General features: G+C 49.6%; 1 protein-coding gene across 9 annotated transcripts; it reads right to left on the bottom strand.

Moving 5' to 3' along the window:
* Positions 1-391: 391 nt before the first annotated feature.
* ITPA (inosine triphosphatase) lies at positions 392-14,791 on the bottom strand. Of its 9 annotated transcripts, none has more exons than XR_013535090.1 (9): positions 14,657-14,791; positions 12,716-12,773; positions 12,558-12,622; positions 11,902-11,975; positions 11,040-11,071; positions 8,770-8,885; positions 6,352-6,420; positions 2,603-2,679; positions 392-859 (listed from the first exon to the last, which is right to left on the bottom strand). XR_013535090.1 is itself a non-coding variant. In XM_017971917.4 (9 exons), exons 3-9 carry the CDS (start codon positions 12,596-12,598, stop codon positions 721-723), a joined length of 549 nt encoding a protein of 182 aa, XP_017827406.4. In that variant the 5' UTR covers positions 12,599-12,622; positions 12,716-12,773; positions 14,657-14,791; the 3' UTR covers positions 392-720. The 9 variants fall into 9 exon arrangements, 8 of the variants coding, with proteins under 8 accessions (XP_017827406.4, XP_035158720.3, XP_017827412.4 ...); XM_017971917.4 differs by lacking the exon at positions 6,352-6,420 and adding an exon at positions 11,517-11,586; XM_035302829.3 differs by lacking the exon at positions 6,352-6,420 and adding an exon at positions 11,517-11,586 and having other exon boundaries at positions 14,708-14,791.
* Positions 14,792-21,206: the final 6,415 nt, after the last annotated feature.

The following is a 21,206-nucleotide window of genomic DNA, read 5'->3' as shown; positions in this document are numbered from 1 at the left end:
GACCACAAGTGATCCATCCACCTCTGCCTCCCAAAGTGCTAGGATTACAGGCATGACCCACCGCGCCCCGGCCTAAACCAACATTTTAGCGGGTCTGATATGTAACAGCATAAGACAAAAGCACTGGGCATGTCACAACACCCAGTCCTCAATCCAGCAAGGCTTCACGGAGTCCCTGGCACTACCTGTGGGTGGGGGACAGCATAGATCCAGCATGGAGAAAGCCCACAATCTGTGCCACAGAGTGAGGCAAGAACGCGAGTGGAGATGTACATTCCAGCTCACAGTGGCATCTGAATGCCTTCCATATGCCCCGCCAGTGTCCCCACCCCCACCACCACCCAAAAGGCTTTCTGCACCGCCAAAGGAGAGTGAGACAGACACCTGCCTGTGGCAGGTTCAAAACAGATATAGCTGGTTTATTCTGGAAACAAGTCTCACCCAGAAATGTGATGTGCTGCATTTAAAAAACAGCAGAGGCGATTTGCACGGTTCCTCTCCAAAGCCTCACTCCAGCAGGTCCAGCTTTACCAACCAAGGTCCTCTCAGGGTCCCAGGCCTGGAGGCTGCAAGAGACAGCACCTTCCCTAAGGGCAAGAGAATGGCATCCAATTGCCCAGAGTTTCTCAGAGCAGAGCCAGCTGCTCCACCAGACAGGCTGGTGAGGCTACTCGACACCCCCAGGAAGTGGAAATCCTGAAGGACCCAGGAGGTTTCAGGCTAGCCCTCCCCAGATCCTCGGCCCGAGGCACCGCCTCCAGCCACAGAAGTCACGCTGCCGAAGTACTCCTGCAGTTCCAGCAGGGCCCGGAAGCGATGCGAGATGGCGTTCTTCTCTGCCTTGGGCATCTCTGCATACCTGAGGGGTAACAGTAGCAGCTCAGAGGGAGCCCAGATTCAGGGAGGAAGCACATCCCCTCCCTACCCAACCCTCATCCCTGGAGTCCAAAGCTCACAGACCCCCAGGAAAGGGGAGTGAGGCCCAGCAGCTCCTGGCAGCCAGTGAATTTTTAAAAATTGGATGATGTTTTCAATTCCACTGTAAGCAGAAGCCCCCATGAATGAGCATGGAGGGACATTAAACTTGCTATAGTGTGCCCAAAAGTCATTAAGGGAAGCTGGGGACAGGGGAGATGAGCTGCATGTTTGATCAGCTTTGTCATCTGTTGACAGGAAGCAGTGGGGCCTGACAGAGCAAACACAGCAGTCTCCTCTAATGTGCGGAGGGCAGTGGAGCACTTGAACAGCTGGCCACGGGCCGACCTCCATGCCAGCATGGCAGAGAGGGGTGAATCCCACACCCTTCCTGTGGCCCGCAGATTGCTCTGTGCCAGTAGCCGCTAGCCAGGTATGGCTATTTAAGTGAATTAATGCTGAATAAAAATATTCAGTTCCTGGGCCTCACCACACTGCAAGTGCTCCATAGCCCGATGTGGCTAGTGGCTGGTTTCACAATGTCCTCACCCCTGCTGGGGCTATTGTGGGGCTTCAGACTGTACTCCCTAAGGGCCCCTCCAGCTTGGAAAGCCTGATTCCAACAATGGCCCTTGTGTGAATAAGGGGGAATTCGTGTGAACTACTGAGAACAACTGGTACTGTGAGGGCATAAAACAGTACCCACCAGAGGCTTCAAAAGCCTGGACATTTTCCCAACCTAGATGGGCGTCAGAAAATAATGCCATAGGCCAGGCACAGTGGCTCATGCCTGTAATCCCAGCATTCTGAGAGGCCGAGACGGGTGGATCATGAGGTCAGGAGTTCAAGACCAGCCTGGCCAAGATGGTGACACCCTATCTTTACTAAAAATGCAAAAATTAGCCAGGCGAGGTGGCAGGCACCTGTAATTCCAAATACTCAGGAGGCTGAGGCAGGAGAATCGCTTGAACCTGTGGGACAGAGGTTGCAGTGAGCTGAGATTGTGCCTACTCCAGCCTGGGTGACAGAATGAGACTCTGTCTCAAAGGGGAAAAAAAAAAATGATACCATAAAACTGTCAGATTTGGCTGGGTGTGGTGGCTCATACCTGTAATCCCAGCACTTTGGGAGGCTGAGCTGGATCACCTGAGGTCAGGAGATCGAGACCAGTCTGACCAACATGGTGAAACCCTGTCTGTACTAAAAAGACAAAAAAAATTAGCCAGGCATGGTTGCACGCTCCTGTAGTCCCAGCTACGCAGGAAGCTAAGGCAAAAGAATTGCTGGAACTGGGAGGTAGAGGTTTCAGTGAGCCAAAATTGCACCACTGCACTCCATCTTCGTGACACAGCAAGACTCCATCTCAAAAAAAAACAAAACAGAACTGTCAGATGTACAGCTTACAAGCCAAGGCCAGAGAGGTGGAACCACTGGCCACACAGCTGATATGCGGTGAGCTGCAGCCTCAGAGCTCAGGACTCCCAGCACCATCTGGCTGCCTCCCCAACCATGGTCTGGGCCACCCAGATTCCTAGTGTCCACCCAGCAGAGCTGCTTTTGGCTGGAACGGCACCCTTGGAGCCTCCCCCGCCCATATCCGCATGCCTGCACTTGGGTGGGGCACTGGCCCAACCCAAACTATGGCTATGCCAACCCCACCTCCCAGGGAAGAAACAGGGCTCCTTACGTCTGCTCATATCCATCAGGCTGAAAGCAAGGGTCCCAGCCAAAGTCCCGGCAGCCTCTGGGTGCCACGATCTGGCCCTGCCACAGGAAAGGGGGGATAGGTGTGTAACTGGGTCCAGAGGAGAAGCACGAGAAGGACAGCAGCCAGTATGAGTTTGGTGAGTGTGGGAATTTGATTTGACCCAATTTATGCAAAATGTAGTTATAAGGGCTCCATAGCACCTGCAAATGTTTGCTGAATACAATAAAAAGCAGAGCAGGGGCCGGGCACGGTGGCTCACATCTGTAATCCCAGCACTTTGGGAGGCCAAGGCAGGCGGATCACAAGGTGAAGAGATCGAGACCATCTTGACCAACACGGTGAAACCCCGTCTCTACTAAAAATACAAAAATGAGCTGGGCATGGGGGCACGCCCCTGTAATCACAGCTACTCAGGAGGCTGAGGCAGGAGAATCACTTGAACCCAGGAGTTGGAGGCTGCAGTGAGCTGAGATCGCACCACTGCACTCCAGCCTGGTAACAGAGCGAGACTCCATCTAAAATAATAATAATAATAATAATAATTAGAGCAGGGCAGCTCTCCCACCCACACACAGGGAGGAAGCAAGTATCTGACAGGCCCACCAGCACCTCCAGGGCCACGCGCTCTCTACACACCTGGGACAAACTGGGTCATCACTGAAGAACAATGAGGCTATTTTGAAAGATAGACAGAAAACATTTTCTCCTAATAAGAAGCTAAGTGCCCTGTACTTTGGATAAGTTAGATGTTTGCTATTATGACAGCGTTCCTGAAGATACATGGGAGTCTTTAACACTAAGATGAAATACCGCAACAGGAAGCGGGCACCCAACTCTCCACTTCATGAACACATCCGTGAGTACAATAAATACCGGCTGCAGGGGGGAAATTCCACAGTGAAAATGTTAGAAAAAGAACAAATTGTAATCCAGTGACATGAAATGTCATGTTATCAAAATCAAAAAGAAAAAACAATCTGGCCAGGTGCAGTGGCTCATGCCTATAATCCCAGCCCTTTGGGAGGTCGAGATGGGAAGATCGCTTGAGCCCAGAATTTGAGACCAGCCTTTTTATTTTTTACTTTTTTTAGAGATGGGGAAACATGGCAAAGGCAAAACCCCATCTCTACAAAAAATACAAAAATTAGCCTGCCCTGGTGGTGTGTGCCTGTAGTCCCAGCTACTTGGTGGGAAGATTGCTTGAGCCCAGGAGATCGGGGCTGTAGTGAGCTGTGATCATGCCACTGTATTCCAGCCTGGGTGACAGAATGAGACCCTGTCTCAAAACAAACACTCCAGAAAAACCCCAAAAAATTCTAACTGAAAAAATACAAGGGGCTAGGTGTGGTAGTTCACGCCTGTAATCTCAGCACTTTGGGAGGCCGAGGCAAGAGGATAGCTTAAACCCAGGAGTTCGAGACCAGCCTGGGCAACAGTCAGACCCTATTGCTACCATTTTTTTTTTTAACTAGCCAGATGTGGTTGCTCGCATCTGAGGTCCTAGCTACCCAGGAGGCTGAGGTGGGAGAATGACTCGAGCCTGGGAGATATAATCATGCCACTGCACTCCAGCCTGGGTGACAAAAAGACCATCTCAAAACATTTTTATTTATTTTATCGTATTTTTGAGATGGAGTTTCACTCTTGTTGCCCAGGCTGGAGTGCAATGGTGCCATCTCGCCTCACCACAACCTCCACCTCCCAGATTCAAGGGATTCTCCTGCCTCAGCCTCCCGAGTAGCTGGGATTACAGGCATGCATCACCATGCCCAGATAATTTTATATTTTTAGTAGAGATGGGGTTTTACCATATTGGTTGGGCTGATCTTGAACTCCTGACCTCAGGTGATCTGCCTACCTCGGCCTCCCAAGTGCTGGGATTACAGGTGTGAGCCACCATACCTAGCCGTTTTAAAAAAAATTTTTTTTAAACAATGGAGGTGGGGCTGGGCGCAGTGGCGCCTGCCTGTAATCCCAGCACTTTGGGAGGCCAAGGTGGGTGGATCACAAGGCCAGGAATTCAAGACCAGCCTGGCCAACATGGTGAAACCCCATCTCTTAAAAAAATAAAAAATAAAAAAAAACAATGGAGGTGGTACATGACTGTTATTAGCCACATAAATGCCAAGTCATTTAGACCCGAAGGCAGATTCTACTTGCGCTGTGAGGAGCTATGGCACCAAGGCCAGTTACTGAATCACTCTGAACCTCACCCATGCAACAAATGTTACCTGTGCGCCCACAGGGGGCAGGCGGTGTTCCCAGCACTGGGGCTACGGTGGGTCTAGTCTTGCCCTCATACAATAGACCTCTTAAGCCAAAGAGGGTATTACACCAGTAAAAAATTAATAAAATTAATGATTACCCAATGCAAAGTGCCTTAAAGGACTGAAGAAGGTGTTACGTTCAATAATGAAAGTAGTATGGGGGACTGTGTGGTGGCTCACACCTATAATCCTGGCACTTTGGGAGGATAAGGCAGGAGGATCACTTGAGCCTAGGAGTTGATGACTAGCCCAGGCAAAATAGTGAAACCCTGTTTCTATTAAAAAACAAACAAAAGCAAGGCCCAGTGGCTCACGCCTCAGCACTTTGGGAGACTGAGGAGGGCAGGTCACCTGAGGTCGGGAGTTTGAGACCAGCCTGACCAACATGGAGAAACACCCCACTCTACTAAAAATGCAAAATTAGCAGGGCATGGTGGCAGACACCTGTAATCCCAGCTACTCAGGAGGCTGAGGCAGGAGAATAGCTTGACCCCGGAAGGCGGAAGTTACAATAAGTTGAGATTGCACCACTGTACTCCAGCCTTGGCAACAAGAGTGAAACTCTATCTCAAAAACAAACAAAAAAAGAGGCACAGTGGCTTATGCCTGTAATTCTAGCACTTTGGGAGAATGAGGCGGGTGGATCACTTGAGGTCAGGCGTTCAAGACCAACTGGGCAACACAGTGAAACCCTATCTATACCAAAAATACAAAAATTAGCCAGGTGTAGTGGCTCATGTGGTCCCAGTTACTCCCTGAAGTGTGAGGATTACCTGAGCCTGGGAGGTGGAGGCTGTAGTGGGCAGTGACTGCACCACTGCACTCTGGCTTGGGTGACAGAGCAAGACTGTCTCACAAAACAAAACAAAACAAAACAATTTACCAGGCAACATGATCCAGTAATTCCACTTCTGGGTATTTATCCAAAAGAACTGAAAACAGGATATCCACACTCCCATGTTCATTACAACGTTATTCACAATAGCCAAGAGGTAGCTAAATGCCATCAACAGATAAATTGATAGAAAAAGTAGTCTCTGCATGAAATGGGAATATTATTCACCCTTAAGTCATAGAAAATTCTGTCACATGCTACAACACAGATGAACCTTAAAACATTATGATGGCCGGGCACAGTGGCTCACGCCTGTAATCCCAGCACGCTGGGAGGCTGAGGCAGGCAGATCACGAGGTCAGGAGTTCAAGACTAGCCTGGCCAATATGGTGAAACACCATCTCTACTAAAAATACAAAAATTAGCCGATGGAGTGCGCACCTGTAATCCCAGCTACAGGTGCTGAGGCAGAAGAATCACTTGAACCCGGGAGGCAGAGGTTGCAGTGAGCTGAGATTGCACCACTGCACTTCAGCCTAGGCAACAGAGCAAGACTCCATCTCAAAAACAAACAAACAAAAAGCACTAAGCTAAATGAAATGAACTAGTAACAAAAAGATTCATACCTTATGATTCCACTTACACGAGGTATCTAAAGTAGTCTCTTAGTAAGTAGAACAGTGGTTGCTAAGGGTCTGGAGAAGGGGAAAGGGAGTTGTTCAATGGGGTAGAGTTTCAGTTTTACAAAATAAAAAACTTCTAGAGATATGCTACATAACAATGAGACCAGCCTGGGCAATACAGCAAGACTCCACCTCAATTTAAAAAATAAAAATTGGCCAGGTGCAGTGGCTCACGCCAGTAATCCCAGCACTTCGGGAGGCCAAGGCAGGCAGATTACTCGAGGTCAGGAGTTCAATAACAGCCTGGCCAACATGGTGAAACCCCATCTCTACTAAAATACAAAAATGAGCTGGGTGTGGTGGTACGCACCTGTAATCCCAGCTACTTCGGGAGGCCGACACAAAAGAATAGCTTGAATGTGGGAGGTCAAGGTTGCAGAGAGCCGAGATCATGCCACTGCACTCAAGCCTGGGAAAGAGAGGGACTCAGTCTCAATCAATCAATCAATCAATATTATGGCTGGGTGTGGTGGCTCATGCCTTGCAATCCCAGCACTTTGGGAGTCCAAGGTGAGTGGATCACTTGAGCCCAGGAGTTCAAGACCAGCCTGGGCAAGATGGCAAGACTGAATTTCTACAAAAAATAAAATTAATTAGCCAGGTGCAGTGGCATGTGCCTATAGTCTCAGCTACTCAGGTGGCTGAGGCAGAGGATCCCTTGAGCCCAGGAGTTCAAGGAGTCAGTGAGCTATGATTGTGCCACCTCCCTCCAGGCTGGGTGACAAAGTAAAACACTGTCTCTTTAAAAACAAAAACAAAAACCTATATCCAGCTAGTATCAAGAAAAAAAAGAAAGATTACGATAGTAATTTTTTTTTTTTTTACCATTACCACCACCACCAAAAAGTTTGAGCAGACAAGGTAAGCCATCTGTGAAGAGCACACAGTGGAATCTCTGGACTTTCTCCTGAACAAGAGGAATGGCAGGAGTGGAGTGGCAGAAGACACGCTTCTGCACATGCATCTCACAGAAGGAATGAGTTTGGGCAAAAATTAAGGATTTTGTTTTTTTCTTTTTTGAGACTGGGTCTCATTCTGTCACTCCATGGCTGGTGTGCAGGAGTTCGATCATAGTTCACTGTACCCTCAAATTCCTGGGTTTAGGTGATCCTGTCACCTCAGCCTCCCAGGTAGCTAGGACTACAGGTGTGCGCCACCATGCCCGGCTAAGTTTTAATTTTCAGTTTTTTTAGACAGTTTTGCTCTTGTCACCCAGGCTGGAGTACAATAGCGTGATCCCAGCTCACCACAGCCTCTGCCTCCTGGGTTCAAGTGACTGTCCTGCCTCAGCCTCCAGAGTGGCTGGGATTACAGGAACATGCCACCATGCCCAGCTAATTTTGTATTTTTAGTAGAGAAGGGGTTTCTCCATGTTGGTCAGGCTGGTCTTGAACTGCCGACCTCAGGTGATCTGCCCACAGGCATGAACCACTGCACACAGCCAAAATTTTTTTTTTTTTTGAGACAGGTTGTGGCTATGTTACCCAGACTGGTCTCAAACTCCTGGCCTCAGGCAATCCTCCTGCCTTGGCTTCGCAAAGTGCTGGGATTACATGTGTGAGCCACTGTGCTTGGCCTCACTTTTAATTTTTTTTAAAAGATGGAGTCTCGTTATGGTGCCCAGGCTGATCTTGAACACCTGGGCTCAAGAAAGCCTCCCACCTAGGCCTCCCAAAGTGCTGGGATTACAGGGGTAATTAACCAAACCTGGCTAAGAATTAAGATTCTATGCTTGAACCCTGGAGGCAGAGGTTGCAGTGAGTTGAGATGATGCTACTGCACCCCAACCTGGACAACAGAGCAAGACTCTGTCTCAAAAAATAAATAAAAAAGAATTCAGAATCTATTATACATGAACATGAAAAGCTGAAAAGGCAGAGACAGTCAAGCACCCTGGCAGCTGGATAAGGAGATCTGAGCTTGGAGAAGTCTGGACTACAGATGTAGCTTTTATCCAAGTGTGGCTTCTTACCAACAACAACAAAGCAATACAAAAAAAAGGAAAAATAGAAAAAAAATAGCTTTGGGAGTTGTCACCTTCAGTTTGCACTTTTGAGTCTATCAGGCCTCAGGGGTAAAACAGGTTTCAGAATTGAGGACACTTTTCATTGTCCTGCCCAGGGGCGCCCCTCAGCAAGGCGTTAGGTACTCTGGCCCCAGGGCACCCTTTCCACCACTCTTCTAGGACTGACAGCACTTCTACCTGTGCCGCCCCGGGGAGCCTCTCAGAAAGGCACGGATAACCATCTCTGGCCCCAGGGCGCCCTTCCCACCAACTTCCTGCAGACTCTGAGCAGCCACCTCGGGTCGCGGTGCCCTCTGGTGGCATGCGGCAGGAACTACATCAAGGTGGGTACGCACCAAGGTCCGGCCCCTGAACAGACGCACAGGCTGGTTCGGGTCCCCTGTGCTGAGTGCAAATGTGCAGAGCGCGTAGGCTGACTTGTCCTCGAACCCGGCCAGGAGCTGGTGGAGACCTGTGGGTGGGTACAGTAAGGGCTCAGTGCTTCTTTGCTGGCCAGCTCCCACTCCCACTCCCCAGAAGCCCACCAAGGGTGGGGAGGGAGGAACTCCTATAAGGGGAAATTAGGTCTCAGTTGCAGTAGTAACAGGGCAGCAGAACCCCAGGCAGTGGGACTAGGTTTGAAATGGAAGTCTCTGGGCATCTTCGCTTCCCCCGGCGCAGGCTGACACAAGGCTTTGTTTAAAGTCAGAAAACTAGCCAATGCAAAAATTTTTCACTTTTCTTTTCTTTCTTTTTCTTTTTATTTTGAGGCAGAGTCTCACTCTGTCGCTCAGGCTGGAGTCCAGTGGTGGAATCTTGGCTCACTACAACTTTCGCCTCTCGAGTTCAAATGATTCTCCTGCCTTACTCTCCCTAGTAGCTGGGACTATAGGCATGCGCCACCACACCCGGCTAATTTTATGTTTTTAGTAGAGACAGGATTTCTCCATGTTGGTCAGGCTGGTCTCAAACTCCCAACCTCAGGTAATCTACCCGTCTCAGCCTCCCAAATTGCTGGGATTACAGGGGTGAGCCACCATGCCCGGCCCTAAATTTTTCATCTTTTAGAAAAACAGTGGCTGGCAGGGGGTGGTGGCTCACACCTATAATCCCAACACACTGGGAGGCCGAGGCAGGTGGATCATGAGGTCAGGAGTTTGAGACTAGTCCAGCCAATATGATGAAACCCTATCTCTACTAATAATACAAAAATTAGCCAGGCATGGTGGCATATGCCTGTAGTCCCAGCTACTCCGGAGACTGAGGCAGAAGAATTGCTTGAACCTGGGAGGCAGAGGTTGCAGTGAGCCAAGATGGCATCACTGCTCTCCAGCCTGGGTGACAGAGAGAGAATATCAGTCTCAAAAAAAAAAAAAAAGAAAGAAAAGAAAAAAGAAATACAGCGGTTGGGCGTGGTGGCTTATACCTGTAATCCCAACACTTTGGGAGGCCAAGGTGGATAGGTCCCTTGAGCTCAGGAGTTTTGAGACCAGCCTGGGCAACATAGCGAGAGCTCATCTCAACAAAAAATACAAAAATTAGCTGGGCATGGGGGCTTACACCTGTAGTCCCAGCTACTCAGGAGGCTGAGGTGGGAGGATTGCTTGAGCTTGGAAGGTGGGCAGTGAGCTGAGATTGAGCCACTGCACTCCAGCCTGGGCAACACTGGGAGACCCTGTCTCCCAAAAAAATTAAAAACGAATAAAAATAAAAATTAAAAAAACAGGTGCTGTGGCTCAAAAAAAAAAAAAAAAAAAAGAAAGAAAGAAAGAAAAAAAGAAAAATACATGAATTAGCCAGGCCTGGTGGTGGGCACCTGCAATCCCAGCTACTCGGGAGGCTGAGGCAGGGGAATCACTTGAACTCAGGAGGCAGAGGCTGCAGTGAGCTGAGACTGCGCCATTGTACTCCAGCCTGGGCAACAGAGGGGGACACTGTCTCAAAGAAATAAAATAGGCTGGGAGTGGTGGCTCACACCTGTAATCCCAGCACTTTGGGAGGTGGACAGATCACCTGAGGTCAGGAGTTTGAGACCAGCCTGGCCAACATGGCAAAACCCCATCTCTACTAAAAATACAAAAAATAGCTAGTGTGGTGGTGCATGCCTGTAATCCCAGCTACCTGGGAGGCTGAGGCAGAAGGACTGCTTGAACCCGGGAGGTGGAGGTGGCAGTGAGCTAAGATTGTGCCACTGCACTCCAGCCTGGGTGACAAGTGAGACTCCATCTCTAAATAAATGAATGAATGCACAATAAAGAGGGAACATTTTGGCCTGCAGCTGTGGGTGAAAGGATATGCACTGCTGGGGACCAGGGGCAGTCCTCCAACTCCCAGGGCAGGCCCTAGCTAAGGGAGTCATGAAGGCCAAGTCCCTCTTGAAACCCAAAATTAACTATAGCCCCTCTGTCCCTCAACCCTACAGCTCCCACCATCCCTCCCTTATGCGGTGTTCTCTGGAGTTCAGGGTAAGTGTGAGCTGCAGGTGCTAGATGGGGAAACTGAGGTGGAGGCTCTATGGTGGGAGCTAGAATCTGAGACTCCTGAATACTAATTGGGGTCCCTCCCCTACACCAAGCGCATATTCTCATTCCCAACAGATCCACGGAAGAAACAAAGCAGATAATACCTTCAGGCTTTAACTTCTCCAGAAACCACTTTCTACAAGAGAAATAAAGGAGAGTCAGACACCAGGAGCAGCTGGATCTTCTTACCACCTTTTCCAGGCTGTTCCTTATTGACAGCCAAGGGGAAATGAAAAAGAATGCCTCCAAGGGCCAGGTGAGGTCCCAGTACTTTGGGAAGCTAAGGTAGGTGGATCGCTTAAGCTCAGGAGTTTGAGAAATACCTGGGCAATATGGCAAATCCCATCTCTACAAAAAATACAAAACTAGCTGGGCACGTGCCTGTAGTCCCAGCTACTCGGGAGGCTGAGGCAGGGAGTGAGCCCAGGGAGTGAGCTGCGATCGCACCACTGCACTCCTGCCTCAGCGACAGACTGAGACCCTGTCTCACACACCAAAAGTAAATAAATACAAAAAACAACTGGTGTGATGACGTGCACCTGTAGTCCCAGCTACCCAGGAGGCTGAAGTGGGATGATCACCTGAGCCTAGGAGGTGGAGACTGCAGTGAGCCATGATCACGCCTGCACTCTAGCCTGGGTAACAGAGAGACTGTATCAAAAAAAAAAAAAAAAGAAATCAAGTTTTACATTCCAACTTCCTTGTTTTCTCTTTACGGAAATTAATCTACCTATGAATGTACTTCTCAATGGGTGGGTCCCCTTTACTATCTCCACTTACATGGTTGCATTCTCACACTTTACAAAAGAAAGACATGCTTCTCCTATGCCATCTTTCCTCTAGACAATGTGAAAGGCTATTGATGCCAAGACAGTGAATGACCTGCAGTATCAGGTATCTACTCATTTTGCAGTTCTAGTGATTTTGGGCCTGGGGCCCTGTAAGGGGGTGGAGGTGAACACTTACATGTAGGGGCCGGGGAGCCCTCCGAGGGCATTGAAGCACAGACAGGTGTCCTCAACCAGCACGGGCCCCTGTACCTGCAGCACGAAGACATGCAGCCCTGAGACCCATGACACAATCCCCACCTGGAACCCCCAGGTCACCCAGACTGGGGCCAGCCCTCAGCTAGCTGAGATCTGCAGCAGGCAGAGCCACAGGAGCTGCCCTTAGCCAATCTCTTATCTTCATTTTAGCGATGAGGACACCAAAGCTTTGGCTGATTGTAAAGCTTGCTCCAGGCACAGCAGTGGGAGAGCTGGATTTGCACTCAGCCTGACTCCACAGCATGCTTTCTCAGTTCCACGAAGATGTGTGAACGCAGCGGTGGATGTGTGTGGGGAAGATGTAGGGCTAGAATGCATGTCTGAGCATTTGGGGGAAGGGGAGTCTGTGTGTATGTAGGTGTGTATGGTGGTGGTCTGGGCGGGGAGATACCATGTATTCAAGGCTGGCAAAGGAAGGCAGTGTTCCAAAGCCAGTATTAACTAAACCCTAAAGGGCTCTGGGCAGGTCCTAGAAAGCTCAACAAACTGTGCCTACTCTGTTGTTTCTGGCAGGCACAGGCCCCAAAAGCTACCTGGACAAGAGGAGCAAGTATGAGACAAGGGCAGGGCAAGTACCTGGCGAGCTGCCTCCTGACATTTCTGTATGGAAATCTCATCCGGCTCCCCCTGGTACTCCGGCACTTAACAGGGAAACAGACACACAGGAGGGTCAGGTCACAGGAATACAGAAAAATCCAACCATCTTTTAAAAATAAAACAAAATGGAGACCTACGGTCAATTTTCTGTGCTACCAAAGTGCATGGAAATTTATCTCCTAGAATCTGAATGACCTGTTCCAAAAGAAAAGAGAACATTTATCACCGTCTAATGATTCCCCATTACTATGTGAGCATGTGAGCTGTCATCCACCTTTCTCATTGATAACTCTCCTACCGATCTCCTAAAGCTCACCAACTCAGGACCATGAGCCTCACCCCAGCTTTCAGGGTCCCACCCCAGCAAGCCAGCCCCTTACATCTCCTTACTTCTCTATCTCTCGTACTTCAGGTCTCTGCTTGTGCTAAGCCCCCATCCAGAACACCCCCTTCCCTTCTCAATGCCCCCAGAAACCCTAACCATCTTCCTAGACCAGGAATTCTGTATCAGAAGACTCCCAGAATTCAGGAGGCCTGTGCACTCCAGCCTGGGCAACAGAGTGAGATGCTGTTTCAAAAAAAAAAAAAGACTACCCGTTCTAGGCCAAGTTCAAGCCCATGTTCTCCAGGAGCCTCCCTTGGCCACTCTAGTGCCTTCCTTTTTTTTTTTTTTGAAACGAAGTCTCACTCTGTCACCCAGGCTAGAGTGCAGTGGCACCATCTCAGCTCACTGCAATCTCCACCTTCTGGGTTCAAGCAATTCTCCTGCCTCTGCCTCTGAGTAGCTGGGACTACAGGTGTGTGCCACCATGCCCAGCTAATTTTTGTATTTTTAGTAGAGAGGCAGTTTCATCATGTTGGCCAGACTGGTCTTGAACTCCTGACCTCAGATGATCTGCCTGCCTCAGCCTTCCAAAGTGCTGGGATTACAGGCTTGAGGCACCGCACCCAGCTACTTCTTTAAAGGAGAGAGAGCAATGTTCTCAGCTAGAGGTTTGGGGTCTCATGCCCACTGTCCTGCATGTCTCTGTTCTGGGTGGCACTGCCTGACTGGTCTGGCCTCAGGATCCCAAACCTTTTTCCATCAGAAGGCTCTGGTTCCTGAGAAGGCCACTCTGTCCTGGCACAGAAATGACATCAGTCCCTCCCTATGTTACAGGCAAATGTAGGTTTCCCTAGTGATTACATCCCACGAGTTCTGCCTCAGACATATCCAATGGGTGTCATCCTGATTCCCCACACATCACCACCACTCTGGCTATGGCTAATTGAACAGAGGAAAACCCTTGATTCAAGCAAGGCCAATCAGAGCTGTTATCTTGTAGAAGAAGCCTCATTGTTCCATCCCCAGCAAGGAAGAAAAATGAAAGATCTGAACAGGAATAGGAATCAGTATCCAGAGAGAACGACAAGTCAGCTCCCTGAGGGAACCTCAGGTCCTGTGGGACACGGTAACACTAAATTCCCACAAGAGTCCTCTGGTGGCTTACATGAGCTCCCTGTGTGTCTCTGTTACTTGCTAGCCACAAAGTCCTGCAAACAGAAACTTTCGATCCTCCTCTCTATAGCGCTGTGAAGCAAATGTCCTGCAACACCCTCATTTCACACATGCGAAAAGAGGTTAGAACATTTGAGGACGGTGGTGAGGCATGGACTGCTCAGTGTGGAACTCCGTCCTACGCCCTGGGTCCTTCTAGCCCTGGCCCAGCAGCAGGAGGTGGGTAAGTCCAGGAAGAGTATCAGGACCCAGGGTTGAGGTCTAGTTCAATAGGCGACCTCGGGGGCGGTTGCTAAAGGCGCCGCTACTCCTCCAGCTCCGGCGGTCGCTGACCACACAAGCCCTCTATCAGGATCTGTCAAGGCCCTCGTTCCCTCTCCCACCCAGGGGCGTCTTGACTCCGTAGCTGCTCCCTTTTTGAGCCCCAGTCCTTCCACACAATCGGGTGGGGACCCATCCTTCTCGGCTGAATTCCGTTCACTGTCCGTGCCTCCTCCCACGTGGTTCCTTTCGCCCGGAAGCCCCTTCTCCGCCCTATTCCCGGCCGCCTCCCAGTCAACCCCCAACACCCTCCCGGCACCTCCTCTAGTTTTTTGGCGTTCCCCGTGACAAACACGATCTTCTTCCCCACCAAGGAAGCCGCCATAGGGAGCCCCGGTTACACGGCGGAGCCACTGGAAACTCCTTGGCATTCAGTGGCAGCACACTTCCGGCCGGTGGCGGAAGTAAACGGCTCAGTTTCCGACCAGAGATCGGGGGCGGGGCGGGGCGGGGGGGAACGGACCCGGACTTCAAGACACGTATCGGGTGGGTGGGCTTGCCGTGGTAACCTAGCCCTTCGCGTTCGAATTGCTAGGGACCTCCCAAGCCTGGAGACTGAGTGCGCTAAGACCTGTCCCTCCTGTTTAAGGGACGCTCTCTTCAAGAACCGGAAGAGCCCGCGCGCTGTGGCTCAGGCCTGTAATCCAGCACTTTGGGAGGCCGAGGCGGGTGGATCACTTGAGGTCGGAGTTCGAGAGAAGCCTGGCCAACATGGTGAAACCCCGTCTCCACTACAAATACAAAATATTAACCGGACCTGGTGGCGGTGCCTGTAATCCCAGCTACTCTGGAGACTGAGACACGGGAATCGCTTGAACCCAGGAGGCGGAGGTTGCTTTGAGCCGAGATAGCGCCACTGCACTCCAGCCTGGGCAACAAGAGCGAAACTCCGTCCCAAAAAGAAAAAGGAAAAGAAAAAAATCCCACTCCTGCACCGCCCCTCCCCGCCCCGCCCCTCCCCGCCTCTGCTTTCCGCTCTTCTCTGCGGTGGGGTCTCCGAGAGAAGACTGCAGCTCTATGCTCCTGAAGGTTTGCGCTCTCCTAAGGCTGTCTCAAAAAAAACTGCGTCCTTCTAGGTAAGGGCTCCAAAACCTTCATTCTGATCTCACCCGCAGCCTTCCTCGCCAGCTCTGATCCACTGACTCTGAATTTAAGCTCGGCATAGCCTAAAACAAGCCCAAACCTAGTTTTCATTCCTGGGCTTGAGAGCTCAGTATCTAGACTCCCTCACTTCCTCATCCCTCCAGCCTCTCAAATCCATCACCCCTTCTCCAGGGCCACCGTTTCAGCCAGATCTTTGCATTCCAAACACAACAGTGAGTAGGACGTGCTCTCTCAACGGTGGGTCTGGTGAACCTCTGCTGATGCTCTCTTTGGGGCAAGTCATCTGACTCCCTCCTCCAGAGACTCAGCCCTCTGCCCATAGCCTGGAATCCTGGGGCAGTACCTCTTGAATGGCCACTTCTGCCCATGGACAAGAAAGGGAGGGAGTCTGACTTTTCTTTCTTTCTTTTTTTTTTTTTTTTTTGAGGTGGAGTCTCGCTCTGTCGCCCAGGCTGGAGTTCAGTGGCGCAATCTTGGCTTACTGCAACCTCTGCCTCTTGGGTTCAAGCAATTCTCTTGCCTCAGCCTCCCGAGTAGCTGGGACTACAGGCGCACGCCACCACGCCCAGCTAATTCTTTGTTTTTTGTTTTTTTAGTAGAAACAGGGTTTCACCATGTTGCCCATACTGGTCGGAAACTCCTGAGTTCTAGCAATCCGCCGGCCTCGGCCCCCAAAGTACTGGGATTACAGGCGTGAGCCACCGCGCCCGGCAGTCTGACTTCTTACCAAGCTCCTTAGGCCATCCTGATGCTCATCAAAGTGTGGGAACCTGTCGGGTGCAGTGGCTCACACCTGTAACCCCAACATTTTGGAAGGCCAAGGCGGGTGGATCACCTGAGGTCAGGAGTTCAAGACCAGCCTGGGCAACATGGTGAAACCAGTCTACAAAAAATTAGCTGGGCATGGGGGCACATGCCGGTAGTCCCAGCTATTCATAAGGCTGAGGTGGGAGGATCACCTGAGGCTACGAAGTTAAGGCTTCAATGAGCCAAGAGTGCCACTGCAGTCCAGCCTGGGTGATGCGAGTGAGACCCTGTCCCAAAAAAACAACAAACAAAAAGATACAACTGACTTCTGTAATTATAATTCCATAGATAACTGTCTTTTTCTTTCTTTTTCTTTTTCTTTCTTTCTTTCTCTCTCTCTCTCCCCCCCCCTTTCCTTTCCTTTTTCCTTTCTTCTTTCCTCTTTCCTTTCCCCTTTCTTTTTCCCAACTAAGTCTCACTCTTACTGCCCAGGCTGGAGTATAGTGGCGTGATCTCAGCTCACTGCAACCTCTGCCTCCCAGGTTTGAGCAATCCTCTTGCCTCAGCCTCCCAAGTAGCTGGGACTACAGGCATGCACCACCATGCCCAGTGAATTTTTGTATCTTTAATAGAGATGGGGTTTCACCATGTTGACCAGGCTGGTCTCAAACTCCTGACCTCAAGTGATGGCCCACCTCAGCCTCCCAAAATGCTGGGATTATAGGTGTGAGCAGATATCTAAAGCCAAAGAATTGATCCTTCAGGATGGGGAGCAGCTTCTCTTCAGATCCTAGGCCAAATAAAGCTGTCTCAAGTGGTGGTACAAGTCAAAAACCAAAAAAAGGCAAATTCGAGAAACACATTTTAAGCAGAATTCCGGAAGCTACAGAAACATTCACCAGGTGGAAATCCTTATAAAAGGAATCTGTTTTTTCTTCTACTTTTTTTTTTAAGATGATGTCTCTTTCTTTCTGTTGCCCAGGCTGGAGTGCAGTGGCACAATCTCAGCTCATTGTAACCTCTGCCTCCCAGGTTCAAGCGATTCTCCTGCCTCAGCCTCCTGAGTAGCTGGGACTACAGGCACGTGCCACCACACCTGGCTAATTTTTTGTATTTTTAGTAGAGACAAGGTTTCACTATACTGGCCAGGCTAGTCTTGAACCCCTGAGCTCGTGATCTGCCCACCTCAGCCTCCCAAAGTGCTGGGATTACAGGCGTGAGCCACTGTGCCTGACCTAAATGTGTAAATTTTTTTTTTTTTTGAGACGGAGTTTCGCTCTTTGTTACCCAGGCTGGAGTGCAATGGCGCAATCTTGGCTCACCGCAACCTCCGCCTCCTGGGTTCAGGCAATTCTCCTGCCTCAGCCTCCTGAGTAGCTGGGATTACAGGCACGGGCCACCATGCCCAGCTAATTTTTTGTTTTTTTAGTAGAGACGTGGTTTCACCATGTTGACTAGGATGGTCTCGATCTCTTGACCTCGTGATCCACCCGCCTCGGCCTCCCAAAAATGTGTAAACTTTTTTAACACATGAGGTCTCACTATGTCACCCAGGCTGGAGTGCAGCAGTGTGATCTTGACTCACTGCAGCCTCAACCTTCTGGGCTCAAGTGATCCTCTTGCCTTAGCCTCCTGAGTAGCTGGGACTAGAGACACACACCACCATGCCTGGCTTAATTTTTGTGTTTTTTTTATAGAGATGGGGTTTCATCATGTTGCCCAGGCTGGTCTCAAACTCCTGAGTCCAGGCAATCTGCCCACTCTGCCTCCTCAAGTGCTGGGATTATAGGCATGAGCCACCACCCAGCCCTGAATGTGTAAATTTTTACCCTCTTCAGCAAGGAATGTGCCAGAAAATGTCTTTGGATCTGTATTCCCCCAATGGTGAAGGAAACCCAGTTAAGAAAAGGACAACTCTGGCCAGGCATGGTGGCAGGTGCCTATAATCCCAGCTACTCAGGAGACTGAGGCAGGAGAATAGTTTGAACCCAGGAGGCAAAGGTTGCAGTGAGCCAAGATCACATCACATCACACCACTGAACTCCAGCCTGGGCGACAAGAGTGAGATTCAGTCTCAAAAAAAAAAAAAAAAAAGAAAAGGACAATTCTTTCCCTTGCAGGAACTCAAAATATTTCTCAAAATGTTCAGGATTGTTAAAGTTACTGGAAACACAGGGGAACTGCCTCAGCCTCTCCTTGCCTCAACCTAAATCCTTCCTTATTGGAGACAGCACTTTATCAGCTTCCAAAAAGCACTCGCAGACACCAGAGGAATCTGGGAACAGATTTTACTATCTTCCCACATTTTAAAAGACTAGCACTGCTCTCTCATTTGTCTTATCACTATATAGGATTTATGGCTCTTTGTCAAAATACTATTTAGGCCAGGCTCGGTTGTGCATGCCTGTGATCCAGCACCTTGGGAGGCTGAGGTGGGCAGACTGCTTGAGCTCAGGAGTTTAAGACCAGGCTGGGCAACATGGTGAAACCCGGTCTCTACAAAAAAATACAAAAGTTGGCCAGGCATGGTGGTGCCAGCCTGTTGTCCCAGCTACTTGGGAGGCTAAGGTGGGAGGATGGCTTGAGCCTGGGAGGATGTGGAAAACCAAGATTGTCGCCCTGCACTCCTGCCTTGGTGACAGAGTTGAGACCTTGTCTTAAATAAAATAGGCTGGGTTCAGTGGCTCACGCCAGTAATCCCAGCACTTTTGGAGGCTGTGGCGGGTGGATTACTCCTGTGGGTTTAGTAAATCAGCCCCGTCTCTACTAAAAATAAGAAAATTAGCCAGGCATGGTGGCACGTACCTATAGTCCCAGCTACTTGGGAGGCTGAGACAGGAGAATTGCTTGAGCCCAGGAGGCGGAGATTCCAGTGAGCTGAGATCATGCCATTGCACTTCAACCTGGACAACAGAGTGAGACTCTGTCTTAAAATACATAAATCGACACAATACAACACAACATAACACAATTTAGCACTTCGGGAGGCTAAGGCGGGAACATACTTGAGCCCAGGAGTTCGAGACCAGCCTGGACAAAATAGTGAGAACCCATCTCTACAAAAAAAATTTTAAAGACCAGGTGCGTTGGCTCACGCCTATGATCCCAGCACTTTGGGAGGCCGAGGTGGGAAGATCACTTGAAGTCAGGAGTTTTAAGACCAGTGAACTGGCCGGGCACCTGTAATCCCAGTACTTTGGGAGGCTGAGGCAGGTGGATCACGAGGTCAAGAGATCGAGACCATCCTGGCCAACATGTTGAAATCCCGTCTCTACAAAAAAAAAAAAGACAAAAATTAGCTGGGCATGGTGGCGCCCTCCTGTAGTCCCAGCTACTTGGGAGGCTGAGGCAGGAGAATTGCTTGAACCCAGGAGGCGGAGATTGCAGTGAGCCAAGATTGTGCCACTGCACTCCAGCCTGGTGTCTGGCAACAAAGCAAGACTCTGTCTCAAGAAAACAAAAACAAAAACAGCGAACCAACCTGGTGAAACCCTATCACTACTAAAAATACAAGAAATAATGGGCATGGTGGTGTGGACCTGTAATCCCAGCTACTCAGGAGGCCAAGGCAGGAGAACCACTTGAACCCAGGAGGCAGAGGTTGCAGTAAGCTGAGGTCGCACCACTGCACTCCAGCCTAGGCGGCAGAGCATGACTCTTCCAACTCAAAAGAATAAAAAATAATAAATAATAAAAATTAGTGGGGCTTGATGGTTCATGCCTATATTCTCACTACCTTGGGAGGCTGAGGTGGAAGGATTACTTGTGCTTAAGAAGCAGAGGTTGCAGTGAGCTGAGATCACACCACTGCACTCCAGCCTGGGCAACAGAGTGAGACTCTGTTTCAAAAGAAAAAAGAAAAAAAATTAGCTGGGTGTAGTGGCACATGCTTGTAGTCTTAGCTACTCAGTAGGCTTAGGCAGGAGGACCACTTGAGCACAAGAGTTTGAGGCTGCAATGAGTTATGATTGTACTGCTGCACTCCAGCCTGGGCAACAAAGCGAGACCTTGTCTCAGAAAAACAAAATGTATATAGTGAATTATTTCAAATTTATAGAAAATAATAAAATAGATGCCAAAGTTCCCACCATTCCAATCTCACAGATGTTAATATATTAACATTGCTATATTTTCTTTCTTTCTTTTTTTTTTTTTTTTTTTGAGACTGAGTCTTGCTTTGTTGCCCAGGCTGGAGTGCAATGGCATATGGCATATGGCATGACCTTGGCTCACTGCAACCTCTGCCTCCCAGGTTCATGCAATTCTGCCTCAGCTCCCAAGTAGCTGGAATTAAAGGCGCCCGCCACCATGCCCAGCTAATTTTGTATTTTTAGTAGAGACAGGGTTTCACTATGTTGGTTAGGCTGGTCTTGAACTCCTCAGCTCAGGTGATCCATCCACCTCAGCCTCCCAACGTGCTGGGATTACAGGAGTGAGCCACTGCACCCAGCCCATATGTATTTTCTTTTCTTTTTTTTGAGACAGAGTCTTGCTCTGTCGTCCAGGCTGGAGTGCAGTGGCCCAATCTCAGCTCACTGCAAACTCCGCCTCCCAGGTTTATGCAATTCTCTGCCTTAGCCTCCCAAGTAGCTGGGATTACAGGTGTGTGCAACCACACCTGACTAATTTTTTGTATTTTTAGTAGAGACAGGGTTTCACCATCTTGGCCAGGCTGGTCTTGAACTTTTGACCTCATGATCCACCCACCTTGGCCTCCCAAAGTGCTGGAATTACAGGTATCAGCCACCACTCCTGGCCGTTTTTTTTTTTTTTTTTTGAGATACTGTCTCCTTCTGTCACCCAGGCTGGAGTGCAGTGGCGAAATCTTGGCTCACTGCAACCTCTGCCTCTCGGGTTCAAGAGATTCTCCTGCCTCAGCCTCCTGAGTAGCTGGGATTACAGGCATGTGCCACCACACTCTGATAATTTTTTCTAGTTTTAGTAGAGATGGGTTTTCA

Source organism: Callithrix jacchus, chromosome 5 (genome assembly GCF_049354715.1).
Source record: "Callithrix jacchus isolate 240 chromosome 5, calJac240_pri, whole genome shotgun sequence".
Classification (NCBI taxonomy): Eukaryota; Metazoa; Chordata; class Mammalia; order Primates; family Cebidae; genus Callithrix; species Callithrix jacchus.
Note: the sequence above shows the minus strand (reverse complement) of the source record. Positions and strands in the feature narration are given on the sequence as shown.